The sequence below is a fragment of the Periplaneta americana genome, chromosome 1, assembly GCF_040183065.1.
Source record: "Periplaneta americana isolate PAMFEO1 chromosome 1, P.americana_PAMFEO1_priV1, whole genome shotgun sequence".
NCBI lineage: Eukaryota > Metazoa > Arthropoda > Insecta > Blattodea > Blattidae > Periplaneta > Periplaneta americana.
This window is the reverse complement of record NC_091117.1, coordinates 200,949,875-200,971,580: the sequence shown is the minus strand read 5'-3', so window position 1 is coordinate 200,971,580 and position 21,706 is coordinate 200,949,875. Positions and strand designations below refer to the sequence as shown.

The 21,706-nt window shown below is 34.2% G+C and overlaps 1 protein-coding gene across 6 annotated transcripts in view; it reads left to right on the top strand.

Moving 5' to 3' along the window:
* Positions 1 to 21,706, top strand: part of LOC138706339 (TOM1-like protein 2) — a 63,777-nt gene that overhangs the window by 5,840 nt on the left and 36,231 nt on the right. For 5 of the 6 annotated variants that reach the window (XM_069835516.1, XM_069835496.1, XM_069835524.1 and 2 more), the window contains exons 3-8: positions 450 to 640; positions 3,486 to 3,767; positions 8,057 to 8,181; positions 11,149 to 11,360; positions 15,752 to 15,899; positions 17,078 to 17,162. In XM_069835516.1, coding sequence (XP_069691617.1) covers positions 450 to 640; positions 3,486 to 3,767; positions 8,057 to 8,181; positions 11,149 to 11,360; positions 15,752 to 15,899; positions 17,078 to 17,162 — 1,043 coding nt within the window. Of the gene's footprint in view, positions 1 to 449; positions 641 to 3,485; positions 3,768 to 8,056; positions 8,182 to 11,148; positions 11,361 to 15,751; positions 15,900 to 17,077; positions 17,163 to 17,725; positions 17,756 to 21,706 lie in introns of those variants that run through there. The other variant, XM_069835541.1, reaches the window with a different exon arrangement.

The following is a 21,706-nucleotide window of genomic DNA, read 5'->3' as shown; positions in this document are numbered from 1 at the left end:
ATTCAAAAAATGAAAAATTCCCACTGTTAAGATACCATTCATATTAATAAAGTTTCCTTATTTTGATCCATCTGTTTATTTAAACTTTAAATTGGGAGGATGTTTTGCCGCACCTTTTATTTTGCTTATATTAAGTATTCTATTTGCGTGGAATATATGATGTTATGCAGTCATTCCATCAACTTTGAAATTATGAATATTTTCAACTAGTTAATACAAACAGTTTAATGCTGTAAGTATATTATGTATGACTGCCAGAATTTGAATATAAGCATATTTAAATAGAGTATTTGATCTATAAATATATTAAGCAGCTCCTATATAGTATTGCTGCAAACTGTAAAATATTTGAGAAATGCTATTGTTGAAGCTTAGCTCATATCAATTTCGCGCTATTAATTAAAGTATATTGTAATATGTCATATTTTGAAAGTGTTGCCTTTCTTTAGGTCCAAAGAACGATCCTCCAACAGCTGTTCAAGAAAAAGTGCTGAGTTTGATTCAGAGTTGGGCAGATGCATTTCGTCATCAAACTGAATTGTCAGGTGTTGTGCAAGTTTACCATGATTTAAAACAGAAAGGAATAGAATTCCCTATGACAGATTTGGACACAATGGCGCCTATTCACACACCACAGAGGGTAAGAAGTTTAGTATCCATGGTCAAAAGATATGCTGAGAAGCAATGCTTAAATTTTGTATGTTATAGTGTTGGTAGGAAGATATCAAATTTAGGCAAGTTCGATATATAGATCTTTTGCATGAAGAAGGTTTATGTGCTTCTTCTGAAGCACATTTTATAATCGAAGACACCGGTGCAAAATGGGGATTTTTATAAACTTTTCAGGAGAAAAAAAAAAAACAATGTGGAAGGAGGTAATGTTTTAACCAAAATTTTTGCATTGATTTGAAGTAGTTTAGCAAGAAACACGATGTGTGTTTTAAATTTTTTCATTTACACAATTGTGTCACAATCACAATATAAAACTGTTGCCTCCATTTTGCACCGGAGAGTTGTTATTTGAAGATTTCTTGCCTAAAAACTTCCTAATAAGGATTATATGATTAAATAATAAGAAATAAAATTTCACAAGTAGGTATTTATTATGATCATCTGTTTATCCCAACTGTTTATCAATATCATCAGACATTGTCAGAATGATGATGATACAGTTGGATGATATTAATTTGTTGCTAGTTTTTTTTTTATGTTCGACCATGCCGAAATGTAGTAATTATACACCTGGTAGTAGCCCTTTAATGCGCCTCATTAAAGTACACCTATTCATTATAGTTCAGTTGTTTAGCCAATGAGAAATCACCTTTGTACTGATTGTACCATTATAAAACCGCAAGTATCGATTATTCTCGGATATGCAATCGAAAGACAATTAGCGAAAAGTCATGGAGGCTGGAAATCCAGTACTGTCGCAGAGGGTTATGTTCTGTTACTATAATAATTAGCGTTAATTGCAAATAATATTCAAATAAATTAAGTTTGTCATCTCGTTTTTCAATTCTAAATCAATTTCCAAGTTATATCAAGCCTAATCTTCAAGGTTATATCAAGGTCAGTGACATTCGTGTTTCGGAAAAAATCAATACTTTTGCGTCTGCGCACATCTCACAATTCAGGTCAGTTCACTCCTCACTTACATAACCATAACATGAATACTTGTGAATAATTTCAAGTTAGAAATATGGTCGAGCATAAAAAGTCGTATGAAACTTGCCTATAATGGTAATTAAGATACTTGTATGAAAATTATGAAACTCGCTTGCGCTCGTTTCATAAACAAACATACTCGCGTCTTAATTACTACCATTATAGGCTCGTTGCATAATGTACTATTACTTGAAGCTACTTTGGTTGCTTGAGTGGTAGAAATGCAGAATAAAGATGCAAGTCTTCATTGGGTAAGGTCAGTCCAACACCATGTTTTTGTAGAACATGATATTTCTTCGTAGAAGCACTTGGAAAAACACTGCTTTGATTATTATTCTGTGTATACTCCAGTACATGATAATGAGGATAAAGCAGACTTGTACTTCCTCTTGTTGACCACAGAATTATTAAATAATGAACTGAAATTGCTATTGAAATTCAAGATCATTTCCTGGGTAGTAGCTCTGGAGATACCACTTTCTTGCTCCGATTGAAAGTTGGAAGCAGAAGTTTCTCCTCATTCTCTTCATTACGAAAGCACGAAGCTACCTCTTTTTGCACCAGCTGAAGCAGGCCCCTTCACTTTATATATACCGATCTTAACGTGCAATCTGACAAAAAATGGAGGTATATTATTGTACGCATATGTATAACAAAATTATATTTTTTATGTTAATATAGTCGCCCTCGGTAGCGCAGTTGATATAGTGCTGGCCTTCTATGCTCGAGGTTGCGGGTTCGATCCCAGCTGAGATCGATGGCATTTAAGTGTGTTTAAATGCGACAGGCTCTTGTCAGTAGATTTACTGGCATGTAGAAGGACTCCTGAGGGATAAAATTTCGGCACACCGGCGATGCTGATATAACCTCTGCAGTTGCGAGCATCGTTAAATAAACCATTTATGTTAATAGAAGTTGTGTATTTAAGAGATGTGAGAATTGAATACAAATTTAAAATAAGATTTGAGAATGATAATTGTATCTTCTCTAATTAGAGTTACTAAAGTACCAGATGATAAGACTTGCAAGATTCATTATATACACTAAAAGGAAATGTAGCTTATTGATTTTCAGCTAGGGTATTGACACTTTATGATATAATAGTACATTATGCAACGAGCCTATAATGGTAGTAATTAAGACGCGAGTATGTTTATGAAACGAGTGCAAGCGAGTTTCATAATTTTCATACGAGCGTCTTAATTACCATTATAGCCAAGTTTCATACGACTTTTTATGCTCGACCATATTTCTAACTTGAAATTATTCATAAATATTCATTTTATTCTTATCTGACTGAGGAGCGGAACTGACCTTGTGCAATAGCTCGTAAATTGAGAGATGTGCGCAGACGCGAAAGTATTGATTTTTTCCGAGGAACAAATGTCCACATTGACCTTGATATAATCTAGAGAGTAAAATAAACATTAATCTTGATATAACTTTGAAATTGATTTAGACATTGAAAAACAAGATGACAAATTGAATTTATTTGAATATTATTTACAATTAATGCTAATTATTATAGTAACAGAACATAACCTTCTGCGACAGTATTGGATTTCCAGCCTCCGTGACGTTTCGCTAGTTGTCTTTCGATTGCATATCCGAGAATAATCAATACTTGCGCTTTCATATTGCTACAATGCTGTTTTCTGATTGGTGGAACACCTGAACTTTAATGAATAAGTGTACTTTAATGAGGTCCATTAAAGGGCTGCTACCAGGTGTATAATTACTACATTTCGGCATGGTCGAGCATAAAAGATTTTAAGTTTTGTTTAGTGTACGACTAAAGATATATGTATAAATGTTGACAGAGCATCCCAGATGCAGAAGTGGCAATGGGTGTGCCAACTCTTCAGACTCACATGTCAGCATCGACAATGCCTGTTTCACCCCACACAATGCCTCCAGGATCCCCTGCTACTCAGCCACCCACTCCTGCTCCTCAGATGGGACCTACTGTTCTCACATCAGACCAGCTGGGGAAGTTGCAGAGTGAATTGGATGTGGTGCAGGGTAACATGGTAGTTTTGAGTGAGATGCTAAGTGAACTGACACCTGGAAAAGAGCATCCAAGTGATCTGGAATTGTTACAGGTAAAATTGAAAAATACGTAATTTATACTAAAAGAGTGAACATTTGGTGAAATAAAATTAAGAAGAGAACTAGAATGTATGCTTTGTGATTGTGAAAGAACATATGTGACAGCTATTAAACAAGTAGGTTAGAGATTCACGCAGGGACAATAAGTGGTATGGAAATGTGAGCAGATGTAGCCATATTTAACTTGACTATTACACTTTTACTACGTCATACTACTTTTGACCAATAAAACGGTACTAAAGGACTTATTTCAACCAATCATGGCTGCTTATCGCACAATTTTATTGCGTCCCTAGCATTTGTTTAATTTTATCGCGTCCCTAGCATTTGTTTAATTTTATTGTGTCCCTAGCATTTGTTTCTTTGTTTGCCAGCATTTCAAACTGCACTGGTCTGGACGTCAAAAAAAAAATTACAAACCACTCCAGTCAATGCACAGCAGTTTCAAATATGACTCGCATTGGCATTCAAGAACAAGAATTAATAAAGATCACTGGTCATAGCTATGCATCTTCACTGAAATCCTATTTACAAATAAATGAAGCGCACCATTCGGAGATCCTGAATAAGTTGAATAAACCATGTACATCATCGAGTTCCACTTCTTTTAGGCACATGTCTAATATAAAACACTAACATCAACCACTAAAACATTCAAAAAAACCTTGCATTATTAAGAGGGATTCGGCATTGTTTGCTTAGTGGCACGGCAATAAGTTTCGAGGGTATTAAATAAATTATTTTCACATGCCTAGACTTGAACGGTGCAGTACCGCACTCACTGGCCGAGAGCTGAAGATAAGCTAGTGTTGGACGTCATTTTACTCCTGTGTTTATGAAAACTTGTGATAAAGCTAGCCCAGCTATGCGCTACTAGACGAAACATCACATGTTTGTCTCCTGGCCTTGCTTGTCTCGGCTAGCTTCCCGCCTCACAGTCAGCTGGTTACTTCACGCGCGTACTAATTATTTTCTTTATTTGATATTTTCAATACTTTCTTATCAACGGTGCGACAGTAAAAAAATATGTGTTTATTTGTACTTTCAATGCAGAATCTAACCATATATTTTAAAAATATTTTTTCGTGGTCAAAAGCGTCTTAATAATCTAAATTTCTCCATTTCCATAAAAAGTAAGAAAAACTGTTTACATGTCAATATAAACTTTAATTTGTCAGCATCAAAATAAACCATGATTTTGATCATTGGGTGAAAGGGTTTCGGAACCACAAGTTGCTAATTTTATGAAAATACGATAAATTTAAATATTTTACATTTAAACACTATGAAGTTCTGATGCCTCAAACTTTGCACAAAGCATTGTATCACAGTTGTCAACGGACAGAAAAAGTTTCATTGTATTTAAAAATTGTAAGGTCAATTTTCTCTATATTTCGGTTGATTTGACATGGAATAGCCCATATACAAATGTAGGAAATACTGAATATTATTGCCATTAGTATTTATTAATATTACTGGAAATAACACCTCCAGAACACAATAGTAGTTAAAATTCACTCCATAGCAACATTGACTTCTTGATTAAAAAACTTTAATCTTAGGGTCCACTGAATTTATAAAAAACAATTCCGTATCTTAAGAAAGTGTATCTGTGATTATAATTTACCAATTTCCTATACCCTATTTTCGTTCATCGTTTATCACTTCTTAATTCCTATTAACATACTTTTTAATTCCTTATCATATGCCATAATCCTTCCTTAAAACATGATAATCTATTATAATTTCTCATTCATTCATTTTTATCTTTTCACTGTATAGATATCACCGCTATTTTTTATCCCCACTTCTGACATAGCCTTGGGGTGACGTCATTTATGAATAATTGCAGGTTAAAGATAAAGTTACTGTAGAATTCGTAATTTTAAAGAATGATTGCACGAAAAAGACACAGATCAATAGGGAAATATTTTATTGCCTCTTGTTCAATAATAGCTTCCCTATGGATATAAAAATTCAAACTCAAAACATAAGATTATTTAGGGCCAAATTAAAGAAGAACCTAATTTCTCATGCCTTCTATTCTGTAGGTGAATTCATGACACGAATATTTCTGTTTTGTCTTAAGTATTGGTACTAAAACTTTGTGTTGTATTAGTACACTATATTGTGAAACTCTTCTGTGTATATTTCAACTAGACTGTGACTATAATTAAGATTTTATAGTATTAAGATTTTTTTCTTTTTTTCGTTTGACATGTTCTATACTCTAGCTGTGAAGCAAGGTATGAATACAATATAATCCATTATGAATAACTCTCTAATTTATTGCAAACGCAATGTACTGGCAAACAGTATGTGTGGACTGACAGCACATGATTGATCAGTATCATATCGGCAATTGATTAGTGAAATTGTTGTAATTCTTTATGATTAAAAAGATCAAAAGATATATCTCCTTGAAACTTACAAGGTACAGGTGAGAGACTCACGTGACCATTGTCTTATATGTGTAAAATATGAAGGCTAGAATGAACATCAACTCTTCAATAGAATGCGTCTTAGAAAACTGGGGAACGAATTGGTATTTACAAAAATTCGGTACTGAATAATGTAATACATTTTAATAATACTTGTGTTTTCTCTTCAAGCCTACCACTTGAAAATGATCCCAACAGAATGACATAATACTTTTGGTGATTATTAAATTGCCATCATTGTATAGGTTGGCAATACTTTTCATAATTCATTTTCGTTCCCTAGGAGTATTTCTATTTTCTTAAAAGGTTTTCCAGCCAAAAAATACTCTCTCTTTCTCCCAGAACTTGTGACCTGTATACTATCTCCCATGTTTCTTTTGTGCAAGCTGTCCCTTCTTCTATCTTTCCATTTCCTTTCCCAGAATATATCCAATGGAGGTTTTATTTTTTACTTCAGTATCTTTTCTTCATTGTGTGTCCATGCCATGCCAGTTGCAGTTCTTTCATTTCTTGGCAGGTATATCTTTTTTCCCTTATTTTAATTTTCACGTTGTCCATTCTTGATATTCTTGAACATATCTGAAGTAAAACTGGATGGTCAAGTTCACCCCAAAATTTGTGCAATTTTGAGGGTTTTTGTAAACAGCTGTAAACATGGATCTTTTTTTTTTTTAGTTATTTAATGACGTATCAACTACTGGTTATTTATTGTTGATAGTATTGGTGATAGCAAGGTGGTATTTGGCGAGTGAATTCATTTTGACTATTTCGTTTATATGACATCATTCTATTTTCGACCAATGAAGTGTAATGAAATTTTGAATTCCAACCAATCACAGTCAGACTTTGCGATAATTTCTGCAGCTAGATTTATCGCTATCAATTTATCGCATGGTCCTTCTTTTGTTTAGTCGTCGCCAACTGTTTCCCCGTAAATTGATGATCATGAATACATTAAGATGCAACTACACGGTTAAACTTTTCTTTCAACTTTAAAGCAATGAATGCAAGATTGATATTTAATATTAATTAATATATTTACGCAGTGAAGACCAATGCGTTTGTCGAGCTATAAAAAATGCTTTCGTGTAGCACTGATTGTAAGTAACGGTCGAAACAAGGCACAGCTGACATTGGTCCTGCTTCCACAGGTAGGCCTAACGTAACCTATAAAATTGTAGCCTATAACATTTGTATTGAAATTAAACAATTAATAGACGTTCAAAATTATGTAACATCACCGCATGTCAAACTCAAAGACCTTGCATAGTAATAATGTCTTTGATCAAACTGCCTTTCGTATGGCGTAATAAAATTCGTGTTTTAATTAGGCCTATCTATACAGAGATGACTTCACTGTGTAGCAACATGTCTCACTGTGAATACATAAGCATTGGTGTATAGCTGTCCCCACTGTTACTGTTAAATTAAATTATGATTTCAGCAGATAATGAAAATGTATTTGTTATAATAATAAGAGAAAAGTGCAGGAAAGGTAATTAACATTGTTAAACCTGTATTTCGCTTTTCGCAATTGGCATTACTTAATAATAACATCGAATTTCTTTATTGCAATAATCGATATTCATCTACGAGTATTTCAACTTCACAATGTCTGAATAGGTTAAGTATTCGTTAATATACAATTATTAACATTTTGTGATCGAATTTTAGGGATATATTATTTAAATTTTTATTTTATTCACGAAATAGTCCTAATAAATGTCACTCGAGGTCTGAGATTTCCCAGATAATCCATGAGCGAAGCGAGTGGATTTATCGGGAGATCCAGACCTCTCGTGACATTACTACAGATAATTTTTGTGTTTATATAATTTCAGGAGTTACATAGTACGTGTCAAGCAATGCAACATCGACTAGTGGAATTAATAGGAAAGTTGGCAAATGATGAGATTACTGCAGAACTTCTGAGAGTAAATGACGAGCTAAATAATTTGTTTCTAAGGTAAATATTTTCTGAGTTCTATTTCGGATAATAGTATGTTTTGCAGACCACAGGTTAAGCTGTTAAAAATGGAGTATTCTGCAAAAAGGACATCTGGTCATTCTATGTTCAAAGTTTTACATAAAGTTCCCTTAAGATTACACTACTTGTAATTGCAATAAAACACATTAGATGACATAAAAATTATTACATGAGGGAAACAGGATAGTATACCTGCTAAGAATTCTCTCTAATAAATAAGGATCTTTGAAAAATCTAGATAAGGGAAGTTTTAAATAAATTCATGTTATGAAACCTGTATAGAACTAATACATAATGGATTACTATATATAAGAAAGCAGTGCATGTTAAAAGTAGAATAAATTAAGCACTGATAACAAAGAAGCTGATTTTCGCGTATATTAATGATTGCAATTATCGTGCTTGCAAACTTTAAGTTTATCTGAAAAATAGACCTTGATATTGAACTTCGCTAAATTTTGTATTTTATTTTTGTTCCTATGCCTCATGAAGAGATGGGTGAAAAATTATGTCTTGTAGACTGTAATGATTCATACAGGACTTTAACCTGACAGGAAGGTGGTGATGGTTTTTGTTTCTCTTTCATTAAAGATTTTATTATTCAATGGTTATTTTTTAATTGATAATCTATATTCTTTTCTGTTTTCCCATTGGAAACTCATCACTTTTTAAGTATTTCACATCACCAGTGTGAGAGTGACTTTCCTTCGTACACTCTTGGTGTGAAAGCTCATCTTTAGCTCTCTTACGTCATTCTTCTGACCATTGTAGTAACATGACTTCCAATCAAGAACCGATTCTCTGTTTTAGTTCTCTTTCAGATAACTTCATGCTTCTCTGTAAGATATACATCCTGATTATATTAACTTGGCTTCTAATTCTTTCTCTACATAAGAATCTAACTCCATCCATTGTAAGTTAATCTCCATAATTGAATGCACAATACAGTGGAGCTTCGATTATTATTAAGTCTTTCCACAAAATTGTGATGGATATTGAAACTATGATAATGAAATCATTTAAACCTATGTTATAGTGACAATTTGTTCCAAAAATGAAAGCTAGTCTTATACGAATCTCTTTCTTTTAGGTAATGTCTTCGAGAAAAATTATATATATTAAGATATATTATCCTTTAAAACTATTATATTCATTCATTCGTAGTGTTCTGCCAAAGGACAGGTCTTTCACTGCAAACCCAAGATTCGTATTTTCTGCCTTCCTCTTAAGGTAAGCATTCACTACATCATATCGCACTCCTCAGACGAATTGCAGACAACGGATATTTTAAGTGCAGTGCGTTCACTGTAACGGCTCTACTTAATCACCTCGGATTCCCTATCAGCTATTTAAAACTTATGACTTATGATATTGACGTTGCTGAAAACAAAGGAGTTTTGAGATTAGGTCTATTATCCATGAGTGTTAGCGAATAAGAATTTGTAATTTTTTCTTGCTTCTTAATTGAAGAGGAAGAAACGAAAGAGATATTAGTTACATAATATATATGTAAGAAACGTCTTAATTACTGTAATGGGAATGCAGTTTTCTACAAGCGAAATAAGTTTTTCGTCTGCCATTTTGGCACGACACTGAACATGGCACAACATAATAGTAACAGTTGACCAATTAAAATTGATTTATTAAAGAAGGCCATGATCGCATGCATCGGAAAAGTTGCTCATCCGAGGAACGTGAACGGATTTGCCAACAGCCGATGCGTGCAATAAGATGTAGTGAACGCGGTTACATAACAATTACAGTAAAGATTGTCATTTTCCGATCCGTGTGATTCATCCGATGAGTGCGATACGATGTAGTGAACGCTTACCTTTAGTCTCCGCATATGATCCATATATCTTAATGTCTTCTGTCATCTGATATCTTCTTGTGCCCCGTATTCTTCTCCCGTTCACTATTTTTTTTCAGTCATTTGTTCTGTACTAAAAATTTTGCAACATGACTCTCATGTCGTAGAACCAGCCTGTCCTGATATTCCATGCTGTATGTTGTTTTCCAGCCTTACTTTCAACGTTTTAAACCTATTTTTTTATAGCCATCATAATGATGTTACGAATATTTTGATTTTTCTTTATTCCTTTTCGTGAATGAATGAAATATGTGCTATAAATCTCATTATGTTTTAAAACTTGTTCAGTGTATCATTAAAATTTCAGTTTTCACGCCCTCACACCCAGTACAGTACATTATGCAACGAGCCTTTAATGATAGTAGCCTAATTAAGACGCGAGTATGTTTGTTTATGAAACGAGTGCAAGTGAGTTTCATAATTTTCATACGAGCATCTTAATTACCATTATAGGCAAGTTTCATATGACTTTTTATGCTCGACCATATTTCTAACTTGAAATTATTCAGAAGTATTCATTTTATTCGTATCTGACTGAAGATCGGAAGTGACCTTGTGCATAGTTCGTAAATTGTGAGATGTGCGCAGACGCGAAAGTATTGATTTTTCTGAGGAACAATAATGTCATTGACCTTGATGTAATCTAGAGAATAAAATGAACTAATTTTGATATAACCTCGAAATTGATTTAGAATTGAAAAACGAGATGACAAATGGAATTTATTTGAATATTATTTACAATTAACGCTAATTATTATAGTAACAGAACATAACCTTCTGCGACAGTATTGGATTTCCAGCCTCTGTGATGTTTCCCTCATTATCTTTTGATTGCATATCCGAGAATAATCGAAAACCTGAACTTTAATGAATGGGTGTACTTTAATGACATGCAATAAAGGACTGCTACCAGGTGTATAATTACTTCATTTCGGCATGGTCGAGCATAAACTTTTTTAATTGACATAGTCACTACTGCATATTTACATGTTCGATATGTTTATTTAAGAATAGCATTTTGTAGTGATATTTATTATAAAATAACGTGTTGTTTTATTTGGTGTTTTTCATGTTAGATACAACAGGTTTGAAAATAATCGGGAGGCTAGTCTTCAAACTTCAAAGGCACCCGCAGCTCATCTGAATGCAGCTAATCAGAAACCTGCTGTTGAAGCTGGAGGTGATTCCCTTATAGATCTGAGTGACGAAGCTGCCCCTCCTGCTGCTGTCACTGTTGCTGCTGGAGCTGCTGCTGTTCCTAACCTGAACACTAAACTTGCTGGACTTAGTATGTAATTACAATCATACATAGAATTAGAAACTATGTTCTCTTTATGCAAACACTCATGAAGCAATTCGAAGTGAAGTGGAGTGAACTAGAGCTCAGACCTTACAGTGAAGAACAAGTCGAAGAAATATGCATGCCTAACATGAATTCAAAACTACATTTTCTTCTAAATCAAAGAATTAGAAATTAAATTGTTTAAAATACATTTTGCATACAGACTGAATGTAGTATGATGTGAACCCAGTAAGCATTATTAATAAATACCTAATGAAATAGATTGAATTGAACGGGTTACATCAGCTTCTTGTCTATGCGGATGACGTGAATATGTTAGGAGAAAATACACACACGATTAGGGAAAACACAGAAATTTTACTTGAAGCAAGTAAAGCGATCGGTTTGGAAGTAAATCCCGAAAAGACAAAGTATATGATTATGTCTCGTGACCAGAATATTGTACGAAATGGAAATATAAAAATTGGAGATTTATCCTTGGAAGAGGTGGAAAAATTCAAATATCTTGGAGCAACAGTAACAAATATAAATGACACTTGGGAGGAAATTAAACGCAGAATAAATATGGGAAATGCGTGTTATTATTCGGTTGAGAAGCTCTTATCATCCAGTCTGCTGTCCAAAAATCTGAAAGTTAGAATTTATAAAACAGTTATATTACCGGTTCTTCTCTATGGTTGTGAAACTTGGACTCTCACTCTGAGAGAGGAACATAGGTTAAGGGTGTTTGAGAATAAGGTGCTTAGGAAAATATTTGGGGCTAAGTGGGATGAAGTTACAGGAGAATGGAGAAAGTTACACAACGCAGAACTGCATGCATTGTATTCTTCACCTGACATAATTAGGAACATTAAATCCAGACGTTTGAGATGGGCAGGACATGTAGCACGTATGGGCGAATCCAGAAATGCATATAGAGTGTTAGTTGGGAGACCGGAGGGAAAAAGACCTGTAGGGAGGCCGAGACGTAGATGGGAAGATAATATTAAAATGGATTTGAGGGAGGTGGGATATGATGATAGAGACTGGATTAATCTTGCACAGGATAGGGACCGATGGCGGGTTTATGTGAGGGCGGCAATGAACCTTCGGGTTCCTTAAAAGCCATTTGTAAGTAAGTAAGTAATGAAATAGATTGAAAATACAGGTTTCTAAAACGAGCCTTACTAGCTGCTCACTGTTAGTCTGAAAATTTCAAATATCCAAATTAAAATACAGTAGCAGAAACATTACTTACTTTTACTTTTGAGGGCCTCTCCACTTTTCAGTGGTTACCCTTTATTCCCATTTTCCATCTGCGTCTGTCATTCCAATCCTGCTCATTTAGTCCCTTATCATTCATCATCCTCAATATTCCAGCCCTCCATGAATTTCTAGGCCTTCCTCATTTCTTTCTACCAGCTGGAGACCACTGAAGTAGCACGTTTGGCCACCTCCCCTCATCCATCCTCCTTACATGACCATACCACTGAAGTTGTCTACTCTCTATTCTTGCAATCACCGATTCTTCCATGTTCATTATCCTTCTAACATCCTCGTTTCTTCTCTTTTCCAGCCTGGATATTCTAGCACCTATCCTTATGCCGTCCATTTCAACTGCCTGTATCTTACTTTTTTGGCCTTCCGATAGACTCCAGCCTTCAGCCCCATATGTCAATATACTTTCCACTATAGCCTCAAGAATTCTAGCAGCAACCCACTACTGGAAAACAACTTATGCTACGTTTCCCATGAAATATGATAAGCAGAAACATTAAGAATGTATTATGTCCATGAAATGTTAGTTACATGACTTTGTGTTAATAAGTGAGAAATTATTTTATGGTACTTTTATAATATAAATACATACCGAAAGACAGTCAATGGTGGCACCAGCATTTGACGCCATTACCTGAGTCCGATAGCATTTGTTAGGACGAAATATAAATAAATTCTGAGAATTATTTAAAAAAAATTACTTCAGTATATCAAACGGATAAATGTTTTAAGTGATATTGTCTTGAATGATTTTCACTGTCATGCTTAAAGCTTCAATTACAGTAGAACTTGGTTATAACGACATTCAAGGGACCTTAAAAATTATGTTGTTATAAATGAGTGTCGTAGTAACCGAGATTCACATTATCAATCTAGTGAGGTGGAAAATGAAAAGTAACAAACTTAATTAGACTTATTTTGGATTTATGTATTGACTTTTAAGTCTACCATGAACATAATAAAATACATGTAGGCCTACAATTATAAATACAGTAATCTGTATTAAAACAATTTGTTCAATACTCACCAAACTACTTTACTTAGAAGTGAAGTAATCAGTCATTTTACTCTGTTGTTTCGTACTTGCCCAATACACACTTTCTGAGTTACGTTCTATGTTCATAATTTCAATTGAAATTTCACTGCTCCCTTCCTAGCTTCATAGAACATGTTCATAATTCTAATGACTTCTAAAGCGTCACTCACTTCTTTTAGTGCCCATACTGCCTTAAAATCCATGCACTTAGTGAAAACTTCCTGTCGAAACTGACCTAATACTGCATGAATTCGGGCAGGTTACATTGGGGTGGGGAATTCGCCTGCATTCAAGAGATCTATGACAGAAGGGGACAGTAAATAATTTTGTCAGGGCCAGATTTCAACAAAATATTTCTTAAAATACTTTGGTCCTTAGAAAATCTTATTCCAAACTGAAGTTGGAAACGATGTTATATGCGAGGTAGACGCATATACATTTGTTGTATTAAGCAAGATAGAAGAGCATATGTCTTATGGGGAATTAGTTGGGACCACAGAATATTTGACGTTACAGGCGAGGTTTCGCACAAAACGAGGTCGCTATAACCAAGTTCTACTGTACTTTAAATTTGAGGGATAAAATCTTTTTGAAAGATTATCATATAAGGGAGTAACCTTGGCCAGAGAAAAAGCTGTATTTTATGTGTTAACTTCCGGGTATTTAAATAATTTTTAATCACCTTTTAAGAGTTTGTAGATGATTTTAAACCGAATATATCAGTTACTTGCGATGTAATGAAATAACTTTATTTTTGCTGGCTCTCAGATTGAAAACATCTATAGTGGTTCAAAATTTTTGTCTAATGCATATAGTACAGGTGTGTGTGTGTGTGTGTGTGTGTGTGTGTGTGTGTGTATATATATATATATATATATATATATATATATATATATATTCGCATTATGATTGGGGAAAACCTCAGAAAAAACCCAACCAGATAATCAGTCCAAGCAGGAATTGAACCCACGCCCAAGTGCAACTCCAGCTAGTGCCTCAGTTAACTGAATTACACTGGTGGCTGATAAATAATATTAATTCAACCATTCAACTAATATATATATATATATATATATATATATATATATATATATATATATATATATATATAAATAAACCGTAGAACTGTGATATTTGTATTACAACATGTTTATTTTCAGTAATGTGGCAAGGAGTTAGTTGAATGGTTGAATTAATATTATTTATCAGCCACCAGTGTAATTCAGTTAACTGAGGCACTAGCTGGAGTTGCACTTGGGCGTGGGTTCAATTCCTGCTTGGACTGATTATCTGGTTGGGTTTTTTCTGAGGTTTTCCCCAATCATAATGCGAATGTCAGGTAATCTATGGTGAATCGTCGGCCTTGTTTTGCCAAATATCTTGCTATAACCAATCCTATCGACGCTAAATAACTCAGTAGTTGATAAAGTGTCATTAAATAACCAACTAAAAGTCATTTATTCCTTTTTACAGCTGTTTACAAAACCCTCAAAATTGTACAAATTTTTGGGAGTGAACTTGACCATCCAGTTTTACCTCAGATTTTCCTTCTACATTCTTTAGAGAAGCTACAGTATTGTGAAGCTGCAAAAAATCTACTTTGAGATTTTCTGCAGAGATAGAAATTTCCAACATTATTGCTACCAAAAAAAGTTGTGTTTGGTATCTCTTCTCAATCCAAGTACTACAGTGATTCTAAGAATTTAGTGTATGTAGGCTCTTATAAAATTCCTTTGATACATTTATATGATCTAAAAAAGAATGAGACATTCGATGAATATTGTATCATAACATATTCTGAAAGTATGAGCTGTAACTGAAGAAGTGTCATCATGTTCTCTGAAAGGATGACATGAAGAATATTGTGAACTGAAACAGTGAAACAGTATTGTCATAGTTGTTTCATACTAAACCCTTTGAGAGCAACTTATATACAACTATATCAGTTCCTCCTATCATTTCAGTTTATCATTTCTTCATTTCTATCATATAATAATATCATTGTTTCTAAATAGCTATTATACTACAAAAGGGATGCTAAGTGAAAAATTACAATGGTATTTTGTCCTTTTCTTATTTTCAGGTTTAGGAAGTGGCAATGCTACAGCACAACTAAGTATGATTAACAGTGTACCAGCGCAACAAGGATCACAGCAGAAAGAAAAAGAAGACACTGAATTTGATATGTTTGCTCAGTCCAGGAACGTTACATACGAGTCTTCCAAAACAGGGTAAGAAAATGAGCGTGTACTTGTTTTCTTTTTCAGTTTTACAGTAACTGTTTTAAACCAGTAATGAAAATGGGTATATGTATACTGAGAATATAAATGTTTGTCACAAAATTTTTGAAGTAAAATTGATTTTAGAAATAACTACACCAAATCAGCACGTTTCTCTTTGCATTGAATATTGTAATGTAATACAGTGAGTCCCAGTGAATATTCCCAGTATTTCTGTTGGCCAACCAGAAGCAGATCCCCTCCCTCTACCACTGCTACTTGCATCCACGAAATCGTGCCTCTTGCCGGATTAAGACTTCCATATTGTTTTACATTAGTAAATTTGTGGAATCCTGGGAAATGAGAATGCGGATGCTTTAGCAAAGAAGTGCAGCACTGCTACTTACAGACCTGTTACTAAATCTACGTATTACTCTGTGAAAAGATTTATTAAATCTACATACTTCGACTTCAACAAACAAAATTTGATAACACAATCCCAAGGGAAAAAATGGAACTCTCTGCATCATAATCCACAGTTAATTCCCGATTTACCACTAAAATCGTCTGTAGCTGCATTTAGATTGGCAACAGGCCATGATTGTTTGGCCAAACACCTGCATAGAATTGGAATATATCAGTCCCCTGACTGCCCATTGTGCAAGTCAAACCAAGAAATGGATTCGGAACACCTCAAAATCTGTGCTTCAGTGGCCGATCATGATAATATCTTTGAAAAATATTGGAGTGCAAGAGGTCAAATGACTTTATTGTCAAACACTTGACATTAGAAAACACCAACAACATTCTTCAAGTGTTTCACGGGAAAGGTTGCTAATATAAATAACGATTGTCAAGTGCATAGTTACAACGGCTTGGATATAAACTGATTGATGAGACACATATTTATCGCCTTTGAAAGTATAGTTCATATGATTTGATCCTTCATAAATTCTTTTGTTGCAGTAATGTGTCTTGCCTGACATTTTCTAAATATTTCTTTTGTCATTGACTCTGGTTCACGTTAACACTTTGTTTAAGAAACTTAAAATTAACGACACATTAAAAGTGTTAAAATTTTAAAAAAAGGTTATGTACCTTAGACAGACGGCCTGTTTTGACGCCGGTTCTGCGTCATCTTCATCGTCCTAGGAACTACTAATGTTCCTGTTGATTTTTTGTGTTTTCAGTGGCAGTACATACCAAGACAACTTGGAACCAGATCAGTTGAATGCAGCATTAGGAGCTATTGCCCAGACTCGCTCCCAGACAGTTGTAAGTGCTGAATACTCAATATTTTAATTTGATATACTGATCGCATTTAATATTTCTTTATTTAAAGTTTGTTGGATTGAATTTCCTTGTTATGTCCACTGCTGAAACCGCAATGAAGATAGTATCCTCAAACTAAAAGTATAACATACCATATATAATTATGTGTTACTTCAATGTCCCATTCATTTAAACTAGGGAATTCTGTAATTAAAGCAATAACAAGTTCAAAAACCAGCACAATATGAGCTTGTTTAGTAATGAGCGGTATCACGATCTACATCAAATAATTCAAGTCCTAATAATGCAGCGTATTTGCTTCAGTACCAGTATTGTTTGTATGCAGCTTTAACATTGTGTATTGCCTGCTTTTTGTTTCAATATATGTTTGTGCTGCTATGCTTTTAAAGGAAAGATACTTTAAGCTCCTGACTACTGCAATACGTTGTTTTATAAGATAGAAATGTGCACAGAATTGAAACATTTAATACCATATCATAAGTGACACATCAATTCACTTTAATATCAAAAACCAAGTGAAATAGAATTACATACTTAAATTTCAGAAATTTCCTACGTGAGGACACTGCAGGTGCGAAGCAGACTGTTTATGATGTAAAGTTTATGGAAGAATGCCCTTCAGTGAACATTATCACTATTGAAGTTAATACATTCTCTCTGCATTGTGATGGTCAATTAATTGCACTAGGTTTTATGGAAACAATATGGGAATTAACACAAGCAAAAGGCAATACAAAATATTCTTATTGCAGAATGAAACAGAAGTGGTACATTTGTATATGTACAAGAACTGGAAACAACATTTGAGAATAGAATTGGTTAAGAAACTCTAGATGTATAACCATGTGAACAATACATAAAATTAATAACAAAAACATTCTAAAAAGATCTACTTAACAAAACGTACATCAAAACCAATTTATTATAAGAGAAGCAAACTTTCAAAACCTGACATATCCATTTTCAGATGCCAAAACTTTACATCACTGCAAGAACATAATATTTTTTGTTTTGAAATATTAAAGATTATTTTCTTTTGCTGTAGATTATCAAATTTCACCATAGAAAATAATTAATATATTACAGAGACAAATATTTCTAGCATTTTCTGAAAAGTGACATGTCAGGTTTTGAAAGCTTGTTCCTCATATGGTGGTGAATTTTAACAGTAATAAATCTGCAGTGCCTGGGAAAAGTGACTTAAGTCAGTTTCCACAAATCTTTTTTGATAATTTATTACCAACTTACGGAACATCTGCATGCTTGGAAAAAAAAGACATAAGTATTTCTTCCATTGTCCTGTGCCGTGGCGTCGTGGTCTAAGGCAACCTGCCTAGGACTCGCGTTACGGAATGCGCGCTAGTTCGAGTCCTCATGGGGGAAGAAATTTTCTCATGAAATTTCGGCCAGTGTATGGGACCAATGCCTACCCAGCATCGTGATGCACTTGGGGAGCTACGATAGGTAGCGAAATCCGGTTGCGAATGCCAGCTATAACTGCTGGGGGGATCATCGTGCTAACGACACGATACCTCCATCCTGGTTGGATGATCGTCCACCTCTGTTTCGACATATGGGCGTGAGGCCAGCAGCCGGCTGGTCGGTCTAGGCCCGTCATGGGCTGTAGCGCCTCGGATTATTATTATTATTTCTTCCATTACAATAATTCATGCAGAAAAAAATCAAATCGACATAAACCAGTGTAAGTTGTCAATAAATTATCAAAAAAAGGTTTGTGGAAACTGACTTATGTCACTTTTCCCAGGCACTGCAGAAATATAGCCATGAAAAATTAGAAATTTCACAAAGTAATTCATTGACGATAGTTATTGGGGCTACACTGCAAAGCTTCATAAATAACAGGCCAATAAAATTGAACATGAAATGAAAGCAATAGCTCTGGCACTTATTAGATAGCAGTAAAAACAAACATAAATTGGTACCACAGTGTCAGTAATGCAAGTCGTATGAAAGCTCAAACAGTTTTAAAGCCTTTATCTGTAACTTGGATACAATAATATGATTGCCGATGATGTTATAACACCAAGTCTAACCAGTTCAGCAGAATATATTAATATTGAACATAGAATTGACCTATAATGCTTTTCACGCGAATTAGTTCATACATATCTTCGGGGCTACAATGTTTTGTGTGAGTGCATGTAATATTTAACATGCCATAACTAACAGCAACTGAGTATTAACATTACAACTAGGCAATGTTGCTAAGTACAAATGTTATTCGGCTTGTTGCTTTTTAGCCACAACCTCCATGAAAAAGCTGCATGAAAAGGGTATAACATATCGAGTAAGTAAAATGTTTAATATGCCAGAGAAAATGAAAGCCATATTAAATCAAACATACCCAGAAAGAAAATAGTTTAGAATATTTTCAAATGGATCCTTTATAAATAATGAATAGGACGCAGAAGGAGGTGCCTATTGCAGTATTTAGTAGTGCAATTTAAAATACAAGCCATTATGATGATGAATTGGTAGCAAGTAAAGCAACTCATCAGAAAATCTTATAAAGGCCATACTTTTCTTCTTCTTCAGTAGGTGCTACAACTTCGTCGAAGTTTTGACCTTCTCAATTAATTTACGCCATTCTTTTCTGTTATGGACAAGATTTGGCCAATATTCTTTACATTCATTGTTTTAAAATCGTTGGTTATGGTTTCCTGCCATCTACTTTTTGGTCTTCCTTTTGCTCTTTTACTGATGGGGTTCCATTTATATTATATTTTCTTAACTATTTTACCTTCGTCCATACGATTGATATGGCCAAACCATGCCATCCTTTGCACTTTGATATAGTTTACTATGTGTTGGTTTTGTATTAAAATATTTAACTCTTTATTATTTCTAATTCTCCACTCATCGTTTGCATCTTTTATTGGGCCAAATATCCTTCGTAATATTTTCCTTTCAAAAACCAGGAGCTTTTGCTTAGACAATTCATTTAGGGTCCAGGTTTCACTTGCATATGTTACAATTGGTCTTATTACTGTTAAATATAGTCTTAATTTTGCTTGTTTAGATGTGTATTTGCTTTTGAATAGGTTGAGATTTGCAAAGTATGCTTTATTTGCCATAACAATTCTATTGTTTATTTCTTCCTCGATATTGTTTTTGTCGTTTACTATTGATCCCAAGTACTTGAAGGATTTTACTACTTCAAAAATAGTATTATCCATATGTAAGTTTTCTTGTTCAATATTTTTGGCTGAACATTTTAAAAATTTTGTTTTCTTTGCATTTATGATTAATCCATATTGTGCCGATTCTTCCATTAAAGTTTCCAGCTTTTCAATTAATGCCTTCTTTGATCTTGCTATTATAAAGGCCATACATAGAACAAAAAATAGTGATACTCTCAGATGCGTAAATCAGTAGTTGACACCATTGTTAATTATAACAAAAAGACAAAGAAATATGGAAGATAATAAAAAAGATAAGGAATAAACAAATCATTCTACAGTAGTTACCTACTCATATGAGTGCCACTAGTGCCTTTGTGACTACAGTCAAACCTCCATACAACGAGTTGACCTGGTTGGCAAGTTGGTATAGCGCTGGCCTTCTATGCCCAAGGTTGCGGGTTCGATCCCGGGCCAGGTCGATGGCATTTAAGTGTGCTTAAATGCGACAGGCTCATGTCAGTAGATTTACTGGCATGTAAAAGAACTCCTGCAGGACAAAATTCCGGCACATCCAGCGATGCTGATATAACCTCTGCAGTTGCGAGTGTTGTTAAATAAAACATAACATTTAACATTCCATACAACGAAGATCGATATAATGATAAACCTGCATTAATATTTTTCTATGGTCCCGGCAAATTTCCTATATAAGTACATTAAATATTCTGTACTATAGTGATGAAGCAATTTTAGAAACACCCTGTTACGATGATATGTATTCTTAACTGCAAGATTTTTCGTAAATCGGCAGCTTGGTCTTGCGAACGGTACCAGGTAGAGAGTGGGAATTTCTATGAAGGGATGGATGTGTAACTAGTCTTCCTAGTTATTTTCTAGTGTACAGGTGACAAGGCTCGACTATGTCTTCTCCGAAATCAACAAGTTTGGAAACTAAATTGGTTGCATTTAAAGATTTGGATGAAGGAATGAAACAGACAGCAGTTTCACAAAAATATGGATTTTCACAATCTACATTGGCTACTCTTAAAAAAAAGGAAAGAAATTGATGAAAGTGTTACAAGTGGCAAATTTGATCCAGCACGAAAACTATTTGAGACGGCAGTTTCAGATGATGTGGACAGTGCTACAATAAAATGGTTTATGTGTCAGCGTATGATGGTGTGAGTGTACAGAGAGCAGTGATGAATCTATAATTGCAGAATTGAAGGATGGAAAGATAAAAGACAGCAAAGATGAAGATTCCACGGATGATGATTGTGATGATAGTGAAATGTAGGAACCAAAAAAGTATCTTATTTAGAACTGCTTGGACACATAGAACAAATTCAGTGAGCTGCAAGTTCTCTTCAATGTGTTACAAAG